Here is a 19,739-nt window from a genome sequence, read left to right on the forward strand (position 1 = left end):
TTTGTGTTCGTCCCTCTGCGAGACAAACGTTTGTTCTCTGATCGTCTTTGCCAGGAGTGGCGCTCCTGAGATGCTCCTGTAAGACTTTCCCTAATCCTGTTAATGTCAGCAATTTGACTTGAAAATGTGATCGAACCGCAGGAAACCAAGTCAAGGATTCAGGACGGAGGGGGTCTCGTGATGAATCGACCCCTTCATGTTCCTGACGCTCCGGGCGACTGCCACACACTCAGACAAAAGCTCTTCACACTGTGTGTCTTTGAGTTTTGACCCTCTGTGTTTTCCGTCCTCGCAGGTGCTGGAGCGTCTCTTTCAGAAGGGCTTCAGCGTGGCCGCGTCTTGCGGCGGCGGCGTCGACTCCTCGCAGTTCAGCGAATACGTGCTGTGCCGTGAGGACCGGCGGAGTCAGTCCATGAACACGCCCATCAGGATAAAACAAGAGCCGTTGGACTAGATAGACGTTCAGGCCCTCTGCCCCTGACACGAACTACACAAACACACACACGGACTCTTCAGAGCTCAGCGTACAGACGGGGGAATGTATTTTATCACACGCAAATCACCAGAACCGAAACAGGAGCAGCTTTAATCCACCAATGAGAGGACGTCATCGGGATGCAGGCCCCTCACTCATTACAGTATGATTTATAATCTTAACATGCGGTGAAAAGTGTCGGACATCCCGAGTGGACGGACAGGATGAACGAAGGCACTGAGGCCAGAATGACTCTCAGCATCAGGGGTCGAGGGTCAACTCATCTCATGACTGCTTTCCAGTTCATTATCGTTGTTTATAAAACGCGACTTTTTCACACCTTATAGCAACACGTATGCAGTTATCGGTACTAAGGTTCTTGTGTTATTTTGTGTTATATGAAGGATGACGGGATCGGAGGCATTGTGTTGGAGAGTTTAAGAGAGGTTTTTCCTGGCAGCGCTCGCAGGAACAGTATTACACCCTGCGGCCGTGTGGTTTAATGCGTGCGCTGCAGAACACGTCTTTGTTTGAGAACTGCGGGTGTGCCATAGTTATTCATATCATCAGACGTTTGATATTAATCTCGAAAGAGATCCGATCGAAAGACTTGTAAACGGTGCAATGAGCTGAGGGTCCAAACGAAATCTTAATGATCTTCTAAGGCCAAATATTGGAGGACTGCGTCTATACGATGATTAACTTTTAAATTCAGTTCTGACACGAAGTGAGCGCAAAAACAAGCAGCCGGTGTGTTTAAAGATTCAGTGGAAATAATTTTAACTTTCAGCTCCTGACGGAATGAGGCTAGTCGCTATGATGCATTCATTTTTTACGCCGTCTTTGTGAATAGATCATCATTATTCATTACCCCGATTTATCACGTCAATTTGTCAAGTAGTGGCTTTACTGTTTTTGATGTGGAAACGTTGTTGGACAAATTCATTGTGAGTCAATGACAGATGTGTTGTGTATAGGCCGACTGAACAAAGCTGTTTTTTCAGAATTTAGAGGTGGTACGTGTGGTCTGTGCAATGAACGCTTTTGTCATATATCTACGGCCCACACGTGCAACACAATCGCTGGAATTAACCAGAAAAGTTTCCCTGTCTGTCTGAATTGCAATCATTTGATTTACAAATATGATACATTTATTGTTTTTGTGATGTATTAAAATACTGTCATTATATACAGGCTAACCTAAATCATTTTGGGTTTTTAACCAAACAAAACATACGCAATACGCCCTTTTCACAATGACGTCACTTAATTTACGCCTTTGCGGAAAGCAGTGTATCGTAACATCCGTCTTGCAACAAACAAGGAGAAGAAGAAGAACAACTTTCATTTTGCCGACCAGCTAGAATTTAACAACAGTGGAAAAAAAACTGGCAGAACATTCAAGTATTTATCGTAGCACCATCGCTATCACAAAAAAATCTTTGATCTTGTTGTAAGCGAAAATTTCTCTGCAAGATGTTGTACTTCATCGAGCCATATTTGGGGCAGCTGTGCAAGTGACTTGGTAAAGTCCATTCTGAGGTGCTAGCGGTGTCATGAGATATCGAGTCCCCCCTCGAATTCGGTTCCCTTAAGGACCCCGAGTGATTCAATTGGCTGAAAGAACGTCTATTTGGGTACTCTTTTAGCGCCTGATTGCAATTCTTACAAAATAACATTACGATAGATAATTAATTGCTATTAACGTATTTTACATTAAGTTAAGTAAAAGTACAATAAATCAAACAAATATCATTCTTACTGTTTTAGTTAGCCTACGTATCAATTAGCATAGCATAGAACTACATTGTTAGCTAGTGCTTGCGAAAAAAAGCTAGGCCTAGCACTTACGGAACATTCACAAAAATGTAAATTTTTGTACCATCGGGGTCTTAAAGTGGACCGGATTCGAGGGGGGACTCGATACCTCATGACAGCGGAAGTAACGATACACTCCTTCGCGGCACAACGGATGATGCGTGACGTCATGTGAAAAGAGCCTATTGTGTAACATTTTGAAAGCATTCCCTTTTAACTTCAATTATATGTTATCGAATGACTGGTGTGATGTCAGAGGGCTGGAAAAAAAAAGATTCGTCCAACACCCAGATCAAAAAACAATGGGTAAAAGCTTTCTCTCCCAAATATTTGCATCTGAAAATCAAATCAAAGAACAAAATCAAAGTTCAGACAACAATGCCATTTTTTCTCAGTTCGCGTTTATTGTGTAGTTTTGTTTGCCATCAGTCGAGGTGTTTCATCGAGTCCAGTGGTCTTTGGGGAGAACCGAAGCCCACTCGAGCTTGCCCACTTCTGTCATTGAGTCAGCACATAGAGAATGGCCAAACACTGCTTTCATCTCACAGGCTCCACATTTACACCCCAACACACAAATGTGCTCAGAAGATCAAACGGTGACGTTTGGGACATACAGTGACCATCACTGCCTGATGTCAGATATAAATACGCTTAGAGCTGACGAGAAGGAAAACCTTTGATGATTTGAACATTGACGTTGTGTGGAATGAAAAAAATGACGTTCGTCACTTAACACTATCTGACGTAAGCGTCTGTTGACCAATGAGAATTCAGACAGCCCGGATCGGTCGTGCTTTGAGAAATGTTATAAATGGCAACATTTCTCCTTGATTTCATGTCATTTTGCACATCCTTTAATGTTTTGCGCGTTTACATCCGTCAGATGTTGGTGTTCATTGTAAACGTCAGCAGGTTAAAAGTTGGTACTCTGCAGTTTTTTTCTTAATTGGATGAAATCAAAATGGCCAGCCGGGATGACAGTTTAGTTTCTGTTAGCGAACCCTAAACAGAGATATGTCGACTGCTTCAACACAAAGCTGATGGATAAAAAATAAGCAAAGCAATACGTCATGTACATAAACTTATAGCTAAAAGAAACACATTTCAAAATGTCTTACAAGGTAAAATTGTCATTATTTAATGTATTATTAATTAGACTGTTGTATTAAAGGGCATGTGTTTATTTGACAGTGTCTTTTTTATTTACTTGCATATTGTCTTTAATAAAAAAGCGTTTAATTCACCTATGTTTGCTTTTTTCCGGCACTTTCATAAAGCTTGTCAATGACCTGTAAACTCCTGTATCTGTAAACTAAAAAATGCTGGGCAGCTCACATAAGTAAAGTATTTAAGTCTAGTAAACAGCTTATTTATTCCTTTACAAAATAGGTACAAATACAGAAGTGAGTTGACACAAACAGAAATATTTCAGCCAGGATATGTACAATTTACCAAAAATAAGAGTTCTAATAAACACAAAGTCTTGTAAACAATATATACAAATTATCCATAGATTGAAACATTAAACTCCAGCTGTGCACATCAGTTATACAATATGAAGAGAATAGAGTCCTAATAATATTTTGGCTACAAAGCGTAAGTCATAGAAAGAGTGTCCAGCAGAAACATAAACCATAAGAAAAAAGTATTTTAAACAAACCAACAAATACATTTGTGCTTTGTTTTCGACAGTCTCACCGTCGAACGTTGGGAACGAAGTGTTTTGCCTGAAACGCGGCAAACGTGGACGCAAATGACGGTTCAATATAAATAGATATAAAACAAGAATTCCCTTCTAGTGCTTTATGGACACATACACGCACACTTCTGCTGGACATCAGAAACATTAAAGACTAAAACAATCAGATATCAATAACAAACTTCATGAACAAAATGTGCGTTCTTTCATTTTTGGACATCTTTACACAAACACACAAAGCAACAGGATTGATGGTGCATAGAGAGAGAGAGAGAGAGAGGGTCTGACATTCTGGAAGTGATTGGGTCGGTACGCCGAAAGGTCACACTGAACTTGACCTCTCATGACTTCATGTAGAGCGAAACCCTAACAAAATGATTGGAGTTCTGTCCGTACGACACTAAAGTCACTGAGCTCATGAATAACACCTGCTACTGCTGAACAGTGTTGTGTATAACAAATTAATAAGTAATTATTTACTGTAATCTATTGACTTTTCCCTTGAAAAAGTAAAGTAAGGGATTACTCTATTTTTCTGTAATTTAATTACTTTTGCTGTAATTCAACTAAATACTTTGTGTAATATGTGTGTGGGCTATAATGGAATTGACTAATGTTTCAATGTCTAACTTTAAAATCCGTGCTTTTAATGTGTGATACTTTGGTCAGTTAATAACACTACTTTATGTAGTTTTATATTATTTATTTGAATTAATTAAAAGAGCTGTTTCATGTCTATCCTTGAATCACTTAACTACTCAAGGTTGATGTAGAAAGCAATTATTAATGAAATATTTTTTGGAGAGAGTAACTTGTACAGTAATTTAATAACACTATTGAATATGTCATTAGTAACTAGTAATTAATTACTTTTTCAGAGTAACTTGCCCAACACTGCTGCTGAAAAACAAACTTGAAAATAAAACCAGACACACATACAAGAAACGAATGAAAATAACACGGAGCGAGAATAAACCTGCTAAACACGACAGGAACAACACAGTCCAGGTAGTGAAATCCAGATTTATACGTGAGATTTTGGTAATAATCATAAGAATGGACTTCTCAGTGCATGTTATTAAAAGCAGAACGTTTTCTCTAATTGAAATGCTCTGTTTAGTGTTGTGGGTGGGGCTTAATTTAAATGTGAAAAATCATCCCATTATGGAATATAATAATAAAATAATGGCTGATGTTGAATTTATGATGAAGACAAGCAGAAATCCAGCGGTTTTGTAAAATTTGGTGTTGTATTGCTGTAGCTCGGATCACTACTGGTCTGTTTTGGACGCATAGAAAAGTTATAAAAACACAATGAAAGGTAAAAGCATCATGATAAATTGTAGGAACATTTCTTTCTTTCTTTCAGATCGTGATTTAAAGACGTTATTTTGCTGCTAAAATATCATTTGGAAATCATTTATACATGCTGTTAGAAACATCATAAAACATATTTACATTGAAATCTCACTGAGAAAAGGGTTTGCAGTTGTGTGTTTAAGTATCTTCTTAAAGATTTTTAAGGAGGTTGTAATACTGTGAATTGGTTGGACACTGATGATGACGTTTTAAAAACGTTTTCTGCATAAAGTTTACAGGAAATTCTTTAACAAGAGCCCATCGATCACTTCAAGACATTTCAGAGTCTTAAAGATCGTTCATTGTAAGCGCTTTCTGTGGAATACGATCCACGACAAAAAATCTTTTTCTACATGGTGAAATAAAATACTTTTTCATAACATCCATACATTTATAATCATAACAACTTTTGCTGTAATTATGCAGCTAGTTTCCAGTAACTTACTGTAGATTTATATTCATACATGTATTGGCAACAGTTTGTTTAAAGATAAATGAACATTAAACATTAACAAGTCTTTATTTTTACAGAAAAATCTATAAAATAACGGCCTCACGCAGAGCATTCTGGGAACCAGGAATCCTCATCAACCTTTTTCTGTTTTTTTTTTCTAATTTTGGTTTGAGTGAGGCTGTTATTTAATAGTTTTTTTCTTTTAAAATAAAGACTTGTTAATGTTTAATGTTCATTTATCTTTGAACAAACTGTTGCGAGTAAATTACATTGATGTAAATCTACAGGAAGTAATACTGTCAATTCTATGGAAATGTATTAAACAAGAATCAAACAAAATGTAGTTGGATGTTTTTACATCAAAAATAAATAGAAATGTGCAAATTGACAATAACAAGAAGCTAAAGATATTCTCTAAAAATGAGCTTCAAGTAAATCAAATGCTGACGGATGAAGAAAATGATTTTTTGCAGTGAGATTCATTTACACGCTATAAACAAACATAAAAAAACAAAAAAACTTCCAATATGGCTCAAAGCCAGACATCTCTTAGCTTAAAAAGAATCCCTCTCATGAACACATTGAATGCATTGGATCACATGACAGTGGAAACACGGAGGACATCTTCCTTTTTTTCACGATTTTCTGTCGTTTTCTATCAAAAGCAACGACGACATCACAGACACAGAATGCGAAGCGAGCTGAAGGCACGGCTGGAAGAAAGTCGATCGTCGGCTGAACGTCTCGTCTGCAGTGTCTGTAAAGAGTTTGCTTGGCTTTAGCTACTTGAGGAGAGCGCGATAAAGCAGCAGCGATCGATTCGTCTCTCTCTCCTGCTCCATGTAGAATATGAAGTCCCTGAGGTTGACGCGTGTTATTCTCTGTCGGGAATACTGCCGTGACGAGCTGGAGGGAGCCGACGATCCGGCCGGAGAACCTGCCGAACTTCCCGACACCTGAGTAACAAACAAAACAGAAGAATTATCCGGCGGCCATCTTTGACAACACATGTCGTATCTTAGTGGATTCAAATCGCAGTGTTTCACAATGAGCCCAAAATATTTTACACATTTCACATAAAAGCAAAAATGATTGACAATTAGCAAACAATTAAGAGGTATAGTTCTGCGCAAAACTTCTGGGGAGCGCAGAGATTCCGGGCAATGGGCCCGATTCACATTTTGCGTCATTTCCACGTACACATTCGTTATTTAAAATGTAGACGCACGGCAGTCGTGCACAAATAGGGGGCGACGCACTTGCGATGGGCATGCGGTCGCATCGAGATGGAAATAGTTCAACTATTCGGGTCATTTGAACGAAGAAAGAGGCGTGGTTTTAAACTAACGGTCAATATTATAAGTTAGCAACAGTATAACAGAAGCGCATTATGAAACGTGGGTTTCGTTCATTTATGTCAGGAGTGCAAAATAAACAAGCAAATTAAAGATATTTTTACAGGACAAACATATTCGTATACGTCTGCTCGTTTATTTGCGATCACAGGGCTTTTAGTCCAAAAATGTGCATATTGCACATAGATGCAGTAGATATACTGCAACATGCAGACGGATGATTTTCTGATTTGTGTTTGGTTTAAATGAATGTCTGATTTACATCAGGTTGTGTTCAACCTGAGCAAAATAAACTGTGACTTAATGATCCCATTGTGCCATAATGAATATGTATGTTATTTATTTGATGTGTAGGACAACTGCTTTTAAAAAGTCACATCAATGAGAAACATATAAATAAATAATGATGAAATAATGAAATAAAGCAATGATGACAACAGGTTTTGTTTGTTGGCGTCTACATTTCTGGCACACATCACATCATTACCTAACCTGTCCTTTACCTTATTTTAATCGGTTTTGTTATTCACCTCTCATCTGCTGCTGTCAATCCCACAATCCCCTGAACAAACCATAGGATTTCATAGGAAATGAATTAAAAACACATGCTCATGTGTATACTGTCTTACACCAATAACGCTTTAAGTATATTTAATAAGTTTCATAAGTGTTTTTTTTTATTTCTGAATCTGAGATCTCTTCTTAAATATCTTTTTTCTTACGGCCACATTCAGATCAAACTTCACGTTCCTCTTCTGCGTTTAAGTGTAAACCGATGGAGAAGTCAAATAAACACGCGGATTCTTACACCGTTGAGTCAGACTTCCATCTTTCTTAATGAAAAAAAAATATATCGGATGCTAGAAACCACATAACACAAACAACAGAGCCAAATAAGACCGGAAACTAAATCTTTCTCTCCAACAGACATCGTACGATTACACTGATTGCACTCCGTAAACACAAAGCAGCGAGACATGGAGATGCAAATGAAAACCATCTGACGGCAGTCGGCGTGAAGGGTTCAGGGCCGGCTCAGGGTGGCCGCTCTCGCTCGCCTCGTCTTTACCGAGCCGTCAGTGAACCTGACGGGTGGAGTGTGCTGAATTCAGGACGGGCAGAGCGCAGGACGCCCTCAGGGCCCGAGGACCTCTCTGAAGAAAGATCTGCCCTAATCAGGCCAATCAGAGTTGACCTCGTTTGAGAAGCGGTCCTGCCTTCTGCCATCCCAATTAATGGCAATCACAGCCTGGACCAATCAAACGCATCCATCTACCTGGACGCAGCCTCCGGCACACGTGTGTGTGTGTTTAAAAGATGGAGAGAGACAGATCACGGGTGAGACAACACAAGAAATGTGAGTGAACAAGAGAGAGAGTCACTCTCAAACACACAATGACATCAATGTTATTGCTCGACCGAGTCTCAGATGTTTCTCCAGAAATTGCTCAGAAGACAAATGTTTGAGTTGATATTGAGATCTTCAATAATATTGACTTTTGATTGCAGACGAGACAAATCTGAGCTCAGTTTGACATGTTGTTGACGTCTCTTCTCAATCTCTGATGACACACTATGTTGTCGTCTGTTTCTATGGTGATTTGTGTATCCAGTAACCTCACATTCATAAGCACACACGAATCAGTTGGTTCACAGTTGTTCCCTGGGAAGCAAAATACACGAAATTACCGCTAATTATGTTTTGGGATTGTTGAATCCTGATGTGAATTTGGCGAAGGTCAACATAGAGCTGAAGAAAGAAAAAGAGATTTTCTCGGAAGAACAATCCACGAGGCAAACAACAGCATCTGTCATTTTATCAACGTGAAGCCCTCGCGGGCATCACGTCACATGACATATCCGTCTGACAGCCAACACACGGATACCTCCACACAGCAGAGAGAGAGAGAGATAGAGAGACACGGGGAGAGACAGAGAGAGGGAGGGAATGTTTATACTTGTTTGTTTTATTTTAATTTTAACTATATAAATTTTCCTGTGCTTTGACAATGGTAAAAAATTTGTTCAAGCCAATAAAGCTTCTTTGAATGTTGAATGTGAGAGAGAGAGTGAGAGAGAGAGAGAGAAATGAATATAGAAAGAAAGAAGGAGCGGGAGGGAGAGAGACTGGGAGAGTGAGAGATAGTGTGAGAGAGAGAGAGAGAGAGAGAGAGAGAGAGAGAGAGAGAGAGAGAGAGAAAAAGTGAGTGAGAGAGAGACACGGGGGGAGAGAGAGAGAGAAAGAGAGAGAGAGAGAGAGAGAGTGTGAGTCCTATGAGAATGTCCAAAGATCCCAAAAGAGAGAGTAACAAGACGTGCCTGTGAGCCTTCTCACCAACACACTCACACACACACACACACTCACTCCCACACGCACACACACACACACACACGCACACACACACACTCACTCACTCACTCACACACGCACACACACACACTCACTCCCACATGCACACACACACACACACACACTCACTCCCACACACGCACACACACACACACACACACACTCACTCACACACGCACACACAAACACACTCACTCCCACACACACACACACACACACACACGCACACACACACACACACACACACTCACACACGCACACACACACACACACTCACACTCACACTCACACACGTCTTCACATCATAAAAGCAGAAGCACATGAGAGGTGCCAGTGAGCAGAGAGGACTCATTATGACACGTCATTAATACCTGTTTGTCTTAACAGTACTAAAATATTTCTATTCCAATTTTTTTTTACAAATATGATATGTTGACATTAATTGGACAATCAAACTGCAGTCTTAACAATGTTTGTGTTTTATTTCAAAATGAATAAATGAAAAGTGTAAAGGATTTCAATCTATTTATGATCCTGTGTGTTTAGATCCCGTGTGCTTTTTATAAACTTTTGACTGGTTGATTCCTCCCAGACGCCACCGGACGTACAAATCATTAACATACTAACAAAAATCACATGTTTAATGGTCACATGTTACAGCTTCAATCTCTGTGTGTGTAACACGTTCATGTTGTGCCAAACGCTGGCAGGAACGCAGCCACATTAGCTCCCACTTTGCTCAATGTACTTTGGGTTAATAATGTATGTTTTTCCTAATTGTTTGCTGGTTGGCAGAGAGCTGCAGATCAGCGTCGGGTTCATCTTCAGCGGTTTCTGCTGATCTGTGTCTTTCAGAGTTTTCAGTGAGCGGCGTGAACCGCAAGCTCTTGATGTTGGAGCCAATATTTGACTTGGCTCTAGTTTCACCTCAGGGCTGCAGGTTAATGGTCCACTTTGCCAGACACGCACACACACACACACACACATGCACGCACAAAAGCAAAACTGCTATCTCAGCAAACACTGTGATGAAGTGATGGATGCAGGTGAAGGCGCATCACGGTCCTGAAATCCGTATGATTCTAAGCTGAAACAAAGACTTTTACAATGATGCTACTAATAATAATTTAATAATAATGTTTATCTACATTCAAATCAATCATTAGCCAAAAAGTAAGGCAAATATTTTTCTTAAGATATACACCAATTTATTTGCAAATATATATATATTTACATTAAAGCTCTGTTGCTATCTCTATTAAAAGTCCCAGTGAAAATAAAAATGATAATTTTTCATTGAATATTGTAGCGTTTATTGTAAATAGTTTATCAATGTTGGTGATTTTCTTTTTCAAATTCATGAATCCACATAATCTTCAGTTAAAATCTGTAAATGCACTTTCGTCCTAAAATGACCGTCCATCTCACATGACGTAAACTAGACGTCTTGGGCGGAGCCTCCATTAACTCCTCCTCTTCGACTTTCAGTCTGCTGCCAGTTCCATTTCCAAATCTATGCAATAGCTGTTTTTACAGATCCAATCAATACGTAGTGAAAAAATTCAAGCCACGCCCCACTCATTTTCTCCTTTCGAAATTCCTTTTCACTCGTAAATGTGTCAGGATAAGTAAGTTAAAAAACGATCGCAACTTACAGTTCACAGGGACTTTAAAAGAAAACTGCAGAAATTACAGAAATGTGACAAATAAGAATCTGAAGTAGAACATCTTCTAGAGATATTACAGTAAAACTGTACATTTGGTTTTGACTTTATTTCTCAGGAAAATAATGTCATAACGCCAAAGTTAATGGAAGCCCGCAGACCGCAAGAGAAGTTTTTCCATGAGGACTTCACCTCTCACTCATTCTCATCAAGAGCGAGCTAGAGATACTGCGTGAGCGAGAGAGAGAGAGAGAAGAGAGCCCGGCCCTCCCATCATGTCAGACTGTCTGAGCCAAGACTCAAAACTTTCCCACATGTCTACCTTCATGTTGTATTATCATGAACACAGACTCTCACCCACCTCTCCTCTCCCCACGCTCAGAGCGCCCACACCAGCCTCGCCTTGGGCTCTCTCTCTCTCTCTCTCTCTCTCTCTCTCCGCTCCACCTCCACGCCGGCATCGGCCATTAATTAGGAGCAGAAATTCCCTCTCACTTTTCCTCTCCTCCTTCGCCAGGAGAAAAGGCCGTTGAGGACATTTTGAAAGAGTTAGCAGATGTCGAGCGATTGGCCTGGGGTGTTTTCGACATCGCCCGAGCGATGTATTTGATGTGGAGTTTATTCAGCTCCAATAAACGTATAAAGAATTACAATAATAATTCACAGATGTATATTGCGAGGATTATACGCGGCGCTCTCGCTTTGAACCGTGCCGCGGCAGCCAAGATTAACAAAGCCAGCAGGAGAAAATGAGAAGCTCTTTGTTTTTGAGCTAATGAAAGGGTCACAATGACCGGACACGTCTCAATTGTGTGCCGTTTACTCGCCCTTATAATATTCTGAGTTACACACAGTCACGGATATCATTTTTGGTGTTTGGGTCTTTAGTGAGGCTTATGAAAGAGTAAATTGAATATAAACTATAAGAATACTAATTGGGATCCTTCACTCGTCTGCAAAAGTTCTGTGGTGGTTCGATGATACGGTATCAAATCTGTGTCCCAAATGTCAAATATGTTTATATACAAAGAAAATAATAAACAAGTTATATTTTAAGAAACAATGTAAACAAATAGTTTTCTTCCACCAATTAAATTTGTTTCAAAGAAGTCAAAGATTAATGGTTTGTGCGTCGCTTAGCAACGAAACATCAAAGACAAGCGCAGTGATGCAAACATTGTTGCTTTAAAACATCAGTACACACGAAAGCTCTGCTAGACCAATCACAATCAAGGAGAAGATCATTTCCATTAGGTCAAAATTTAAAGAAAAATCGAACTATTCTCTGCAAGAATTACATTCAAAGTCCCTCTGAGTTCAAAATTAAAGTGTTAAAGGGTTTTGTAATAAGTATGTTAGTCTTAAGTGGGTCTATGAAGTAGTTGCCTATTAAGTGGGTCTATGAAGTAGTTGCCTATTAAGTGGGTCTATGAAGTAGTTGTCAAAAACACAAAATTAACATTTAGAAAATATAAGCATTAAAAAAACATTTGGATTATATATAAATATATATGACTCTGGATAACAAAACCAGTCTTAAGGAGCACAGGAACATTTTTAGTTAAAGACTAAAATACATTGTATGGGTCAAAATTATAAAAACATTATGCCAACAATCATTAGGATATTAAGTAAAGATCATGTTCCAAGAAGATATTTTGTAAATTTCCTACCTTAAATATATAAAAACTTTATTTTTGTGAGTGGATGTCTGGCCACAGTGCCCCTTATTAACAACTTCAAAGGCAATTTTCTCAATATTTTAAGACTGGTTTTGTTTTCCAGGGTCACACATATATATAAACGTGTCAATCCAAACACATTTGTAGGATTTTAGTGACCCTATATATTCATGTTATAAAATAAAAACACTAGTAAAACGCAAGTAAGTATATACAAACATGTGCAAAATGTAATTCGTTGCATCCATTCGTTCTTGAATATATCACAACAAATGTTTAAAGTGCATTTCTCACAAAAGTACCTAGAATCTAGAACGACAATTACCCACAATGCACTGCAACACAAGTATCCAATAAAGAAACATTTGGAGAAGCGGGTTCTCAACATTTTTGACTCCAAGCCCCCCGTATTGTTATCAAAAATATTCAAAGGCCCCCTTCCACTAACAAAATTTAAATTTTAACCAATAAAATATTTTGGAGCTTGTCATTAACTAGAACATGTCTATTCATTATAAAAGTGGACAATAAATATATTTTTTAAATGTATTTCAATGCTCATTTTGAGGGCTCATCTTAAGGCCCCCTTAGAGGTCAGCTGGGCCCCCTGTTGAGAAACCAGTTTCTGTTAAATGTGTGGTAAAATAAAGCAGGATTTAATGCATAAAATGAATTAAGATCTGATTTCAGAAGTGCACAAGTACACGGGTAATATCAAGTGGATCTATATCTCATGACATTTATGTGGCAGAGTGATTTATGAACGCTATGACTGGGACTGCTGAACGTTCATTTAATCATAAATATAACGGCTATAAAATCATAAAAAGACTTCAGTCTCAGTCTAAGATTATATGTAGTGTAAACAGAGGAACAAAGAACGGTGGAAGTAGAAGCACGCAGGCCTGATGTTGATGAAAAACGGCAGAATTATGTTCAAAACAAACAACTGTAATTCGCTCCCCAACTAAAGAGCAACAAATCTCAGAAATGGCGGGTCGGTAAGCATCTTAATGCCCGACATAAAACACGGGGAAAAAAACACGGCCAGCCAGCTCCATGGCGATGCACGGCAACTGCAGAATTTCAGTCAAGGAGAAAGAAGGCAAAAAAAAAACCACCTTATTACTTTCGAACTCCTGCAAGCCATTTTGGTCTCCAAAGGTTTCGGAGCGCCTGAGGCGCAGTGTCTGCAGTGTTTCGGGAAATGACTTGCCTTCGCACGAACACGGCTATGTTCTGCCGCAGCCTCGCTCTCAGCATCCCCTCTCTCACGGCTCCTTTAACTCTTTCCTGCCTCGCCCGGCACTGACTCACTCTCTCTCTCTTTATCCCAGCCGTCCTGTCGCATTGTTCCGCTTAACACCCACACCGAGAGCGTCTCATGAGCCGGCCCTCTTCATCTTGTTTGGTTACTTAAGCGTTGTGAAAACAAATACGGTGACGCGAGGTCATGCGAGACGGACATCAGAGAGAGAGAGAGAGAGAGAGAGAGAGACGGTGGGTTGCGTAAAGAAGACCCCGTTCGAGGATTAAATCGGCAAACACGTAATTAAAACATCTCGCTCCGGGTCAGGAATTTTCTAATTAGTAGTGTACTGACAAAGCTGCGATTGCAATTTGCCGTGAGTTTGAGCGTCCACGAGTTACAGCGTAAGATGAAAGCGTGGCCTTGAGGCGTTAGGCTTCTCGCTCGCTCTCTCCCTCTCTCCGACGGGGTCAGCCAGCTAAACGCCCGGAAACTTCCTCCGCAAACAAAAGCACACCAAACTTCAGACCCCGAGAGAAACAAGTTTGTTAACGTTAGACGCTAAACAAGAGGCCTCATTAGAAGTGGTTATTATCTTGTTTTTTCTTTGGTTTGTAGGAGCAGGACGCTACTATAATTGACACACAGACGGCAACGCCATGCACGCAGTGTATTTATGCACATAAACAAAGCAGTTGTCTAGAAACCAAGTGTGTTGAGCAGAACCTCTCCAGACGAGTGGACAGCGGTGCGTGAATATAAACAGGGGAATACGAGCCCAACACATGCTAGCGGATGATGCTGTTTTCCATCCGCGCTGACCCGGATCTCCTCTGACTCAACGGCGAAAAACTCACACGGCTTTAGCAAAGCGAACCATTTATCCCGCCGAGCATCTTTCGCAGAACTTTTTAAAGTGCGGCATTAAAAATGCAAGAGGTTTCATGTCTAAAACGAAGTGAGAATGAGAGCGGCTGTAATGAGCATCACGTCTCAAAGATCTTCTTTGCAGGATCCGCCTAATGAGGCCTTGTTGATTTTTCACTCCTCGCGTTCTAAACGCTGTGGCGGGGCGTCATTTACAGCATTGTCTTCAGCTTTAATCCTCGCGCGGAGATGAAGATAACGAGCGAAGCCTTTGTGGAGAATTAAACCAGCCATCGGTCCCTGAACACCGACGCTTGTGTGAAACTGAAAAAACGTGTTAACCTAAAAACCTCCGATGAGACACAGAGGGGTGACCTGACAGAAAAGGAAAACGCTCTTTAATAGGGACTCGGCACCACGAAAGAGAGCGAGGAGATATTTTTGATAGTGAATGGGATCAAAACACCGATGAGATGACATCAAGAGACATATCAAGCCGGAGCTGTCAAACACGTCTCCGAACGCTTGACGAAGACAAAAACATCTCACTCCTGATGAATAACGTATAGAGGCGCGCTGCGGAGCCCAGAATCTGCTCATGAACATTTTAATAAAGCTTGAGAACGCACTTACAGAGAGCCCAACGTTTGTCCTACATGAAGACATGTTCCTTTGAACTTCTTAGTTTTCTACTGGGACGGAAGTCTGTGTCGCTAAACTTTTATTCATGCAGTCGTGTTTAATTATATAGCCGATATATAAAACATATAAGACATTTATAGAGTAATGAGTGCATGTGGGATGGTTCAACCCAAATTTGTGTCATCATTTATTTGACTTCATGTGGATGTAAACCTGTGTGTGAGTCTTTTTTTCAGTGAATATATTTTGAGAAATGTCTCGGTTGTTCATACAATGGAAGTCAATGGGGTTCGGTGTTGTTTGGTTATCGACATTCTTCAAAATATCTTCTGAAGAAGAAAGAAACTGATTTGAAATGACACGAGGAGGAATAAATGATGACAGAATTTTCATTTTTGGTTAAACTATCACTTTAATAGTTAAAAGCACTTTTATGCTTTCCTGTAGGTCAGTGGTAAGATCATGGAGCTAGCAACGCCAAGGTCATGTGTTCGATTCTAGTGTTTGCAGATACTCAGAAACAAATGTGTAGTCACTTTGAATAAAAGCGTCTGCCAAATGCATAAATGACTGACATATATCAAGTTTTTTTTCTACACAGAGTCAAATTTAGGTTAGTGTTTATGAGTAAGAACACATCAAGATATCTGTGTTGAATCCAAAATCCACCGCTAAGCTGAAACTTGCCTGTTACGTCACGGAAGGCCAGAGGGGCACCCCTCCACCCGCACACCGCTTTCGGCATCAAACCCATCGTATTCAAGTGTAGGTGTGTACAAACCTTATCTACATATTGACTCGGTTTAAATCTACACCCCTGTGTGCCAGGATAATTACACAAAAGTTTGCAGGAGGAAGTGTGGAAGTCTTCCTGCACCTGAGGCGGACGGTTAGGGCAGCCATGGGCATTATGGGAAAACACCTACAGCGCCGCCTGGTATCCAAACAGCTCTCACACAAACACACACACGCATCGGGTAAAAAATGTGATTATACACTCAAGAAGGTTTGTGAATACAAACTCTCACGAAGTAAAGAGAGAATCTGAATAAACTCCGACGCCCCTGTTCTTGGCGAGTAAAAGCAATGAATCAGAGCGGATACACGGCATAATGTGTGCCAGCAGAGCTTCTCGTGCCCAGACCACCCATACGAGAGGGAAAAAGATGTCAATCATGTCATACACATCAATGCTGTGTAATTGTGAGCGTATGCGTTTGATGATGTGTGGAGTATGTGCTAAAGCTTTACTAGAAAATAAGTCGACTTTGAGTCTCACGACCAGCCTGACATGAGTTTGGAGCGGAGTATCTGTTTGACCAAGCAATGGCAGACGCAGGAAAGCTGGCTATAAAACAGTCAGAAAATTAAGACTTAAATGATGTCAGTTAGTCAGACACACATGTTAAGTGTTATTGTGTTTGTTTCTGGTTGTAAAATATGCATTTTGTGATATATTTAATGTTTAAATTTAAAAACTGCATGTAAATGATGCACCAACATCCAGTCTGATCCCAATCTAAATCCATTAAACATCCCCATGCTCAAAACAATCTACCTGAAAACTACAGAACTGGAAAAACGTTTCAGGCACTTGTGAAAAAATGCTGTAAAGTAAGATTAAAAAAAGAACAGATTTGAGGTATGAATTACATTTCTAATAAAATGTAATTGGAAAAAAAACGTATCAATCTTATCAATAAACTAAATAAAAAAACATCTGGTTTGAGCAAATATTGAATATTACATATAAGTATTATTTTTATGTTTTATTTTGTCTAAAGCACACACATTGTAAACCCAGTATGATATACGTCATTTTTTCTCATAGGCAGTTGTTCTTTTTTACTTTAATTTTTTTGTAAAAGTAAAGTAAAAATAGCTTAAAACTGCTTGTAAAACGTACACAAATTAACACAGAAATATGAAGTAAATAGTTGTTTTTGACAGTGCTGGTAGGTCACTTCACTGTCTGTCATCGTCGCTTCATTTATTCTCAAACTGAAGTGATGATGGATCAGACTGGCCGTGTTTAAGCCCGTTGTGTTCATCATATAAAACTCTTTATTAGTGCCAAAAGAGTTTAGGAATCTATAGTGAATTTTTCTTACTGATACACGAAAGCAAAACAACTTTAAAACTCCTTTTGGTGAAGCATTTCGTGTGCCAATAAACCAGTACGGTACATCTAACATTAAACTGTAACATACATTGTCTAAATTCACTTCTAAAATATAAAATAATTGTACTTTGAAAAATTATTATTCTTTTTGAATTAGATTTTTATTTACAAAATCATATCCCTCATCAATGTAATATGACTTCGGCTCACGTTTAATGATGATGCGATGCTCTCTGAGATCCAGAGAGAGATCACTCAGCTCTCTTCATTACGCCTCACGATACATAATTCATAGATTGTTTAAAAATACATGTCCGGATTCATCGCACAGCAACATGAGAGAAGGAGAAACTTCTGCACAACTTACAATGAATTGAGCCGGTAGAGCAAATAGGACTTCAAATAAATCTGAAGGTGTGCTGATTAATGTTGGTCCTGTGCACGCACACAGCCATGAATCTGAGACAAAATAACCAAAGTTTTACTATAGTAAAAGTGCAGTAACCATGTTTTTTGGGGCAGATTGACCATATCACAGTTTTACAACAAATACCATGCGGTTTCCATGGTTAAGCTTTAGTAATCTTTTTATTTTTCATTTGTATTAAAACCACAGTTAATTTTTGTAAAGGTAATCTGACATGTATTATTCATAAACAGATTTAAAAAAGCCAGAACATGCATGCCTGAGTTTAATTGTCATAGTTCTAAATACATTTATTTACAAAAATCTACGAAACGAGTTAATTTCATAAACATCTGATTAGTCAACGTGACGTATTGTTAAGCCTCAAAAGAATGGCAAGGGGGGAAAAGAAAAGGTGGTCAAATGTGTGAGTCCCGAAGTAAAAAATCCCTTCACAGACCGAACGGTACAACTCGTGCATTATGCATTCACAGATCGATTCTAAATCTTAATTACCCGCGCCGACTCTAATGAACTGTGCACCCTGTCAAACAGCCGACTGCATACATTTATTAACATCACGCTTACATTTCATTATTTGGCCAATTAGCTACGAACCGCTCGAGTCTCAGAGGACACAGAAAGTGACAGGACTGGGTTAATCCACCCAAACCGCCGCTAAACAACCATCATAGAACACTTATACTGACGGAAATGATAGAAGACAATTGAACTGTTCAGGAGAAATAAAGAGAGAATCAAAGGAGAAACACATATATGAAGCTGTGCATGAATGTTGATTAATCGGGATTTGAGTAAATGAGATGAGAAATGTTTAAATTGATATTGAGATCCTCAATAATAATGACATTTGATTGCAGACGAGACAAATCTGAGCTCAGTTTGACACATTGTCGTTAGAGTTTCATAAAAGATGTCAACAGAAATGTTTGTCAGATTACGCACTCTTTTTCTAAGGAGAAATATCTGAGACACACATTTGACAAAAGTTTCCATTCGCTTTTTTAAGAGAAATTATTGAGATATTAAAGACATTTCTCTTTATTCTCTGTGTGAATGAGTGGTGTGGTTTTGTGTACTGTAGTGGACTCTTTAGGTGGACGTGAAGACACAAAGTGAATCAGCGCTGATCTAACAGAGTTTACCTCAGAAACATTTTTTCCGTTTCGTTTGAGAGAAGCTGCTGTCAAACGTTGCGGACAGCCGTCAAAGTTAAAGTCCGTCGTCAAAATAAAAGCCCAGTTAACCACCTGACAAAACCGCTTCTAAAAATGTACAAAACTAGTAATTAAATGTAAGTAGACTTAAAACAGCAAAAGAAAAAAACATAAGATGTAAGATACTGGCACATATTAACATATGTTTTACACCACAAAAAAAAGAAAACCGAATCCAGAAAAATAAAAATGGAATTTGGGAAAAAATAAAACTGATTTCATAGGTCCCTAGTTTATTTATTAACTGCATGGAGGCAATGAGTTGGATGTCTGAATATCCAATGTTTTTCTCTGAGAAAAATAATTACTGTAAAAAGCAACAGCACAGAGTTTATTAAAATGTATTAAAGAAATGTTTA

General features: G+C 39.1%; 2 protein-coding genes across 8 annotated transcripts in view; one reads left to right on the forward strand and one right to left on the reverse strand.

Annotated features, from left to right (window-relative positions):
- LOC130435348 (BTB/POZ domain-containing protein kctd15) overlaps positions 1-3,536 on the forward strand; it is a 21,800-nt gene extending 18,264 nt beyond the window's left edge. For all 6 annotated transcript variants that reach the window (XM_056765918.1, XM_056765917.1, XM_056765915.1 and 3 more), the window contains one exon: positions 296-3,536. In XM_056765918.1, the coding sequence (XP_056621896.1) occupies positions 296-454 (159 nt within the window). In that variant the 3' untranslated portion in view covers positions 455-3,536. The remainder of the gene's footprint in view (positions 1-295) is intronic.
- Positions 3,537-3,646: 110 nt separating this feature from the next.
- The window catches only part of LOC130435346 (transcription initiation factor TFIID subunit 4-like), a 76,779-nt gene continuing 60,686 nt past the window's right edge, over positions 3,647-19,739 (reverse strand). For both annotated transcript variants that reach the window (XM_056765908.1, XM_056765907.1), the window contains one exon: positions 3,647-6,761. In XM_056765908.1, coding sequence (XP_056621886.1) covers positions 6,588-6,761 — 174 coding nt within the window. In that variant the 3' untranslated portion in view covers positions 3,647-6,587. The remainder of the gene's footprint in view (positions 6,762-19,739) is intronic.

This window comes from Triplophysa dalaica, chromosome 14, assembly GCF_015846415.1.
Source record: "Triplophysa dalaica isolate WHDGS20190420 chromosome 14, ASM1584641v1, whole genome shotgun sequence".
In the NCBI taxonomy this organism is placed as follows: domain Eukaryota; kingdom Metazoa; phylum Chordata; class Actinopteri; order Cypriniformes; family Nemacheilidae; genus Triplophysa; species Triplophysa dalaica.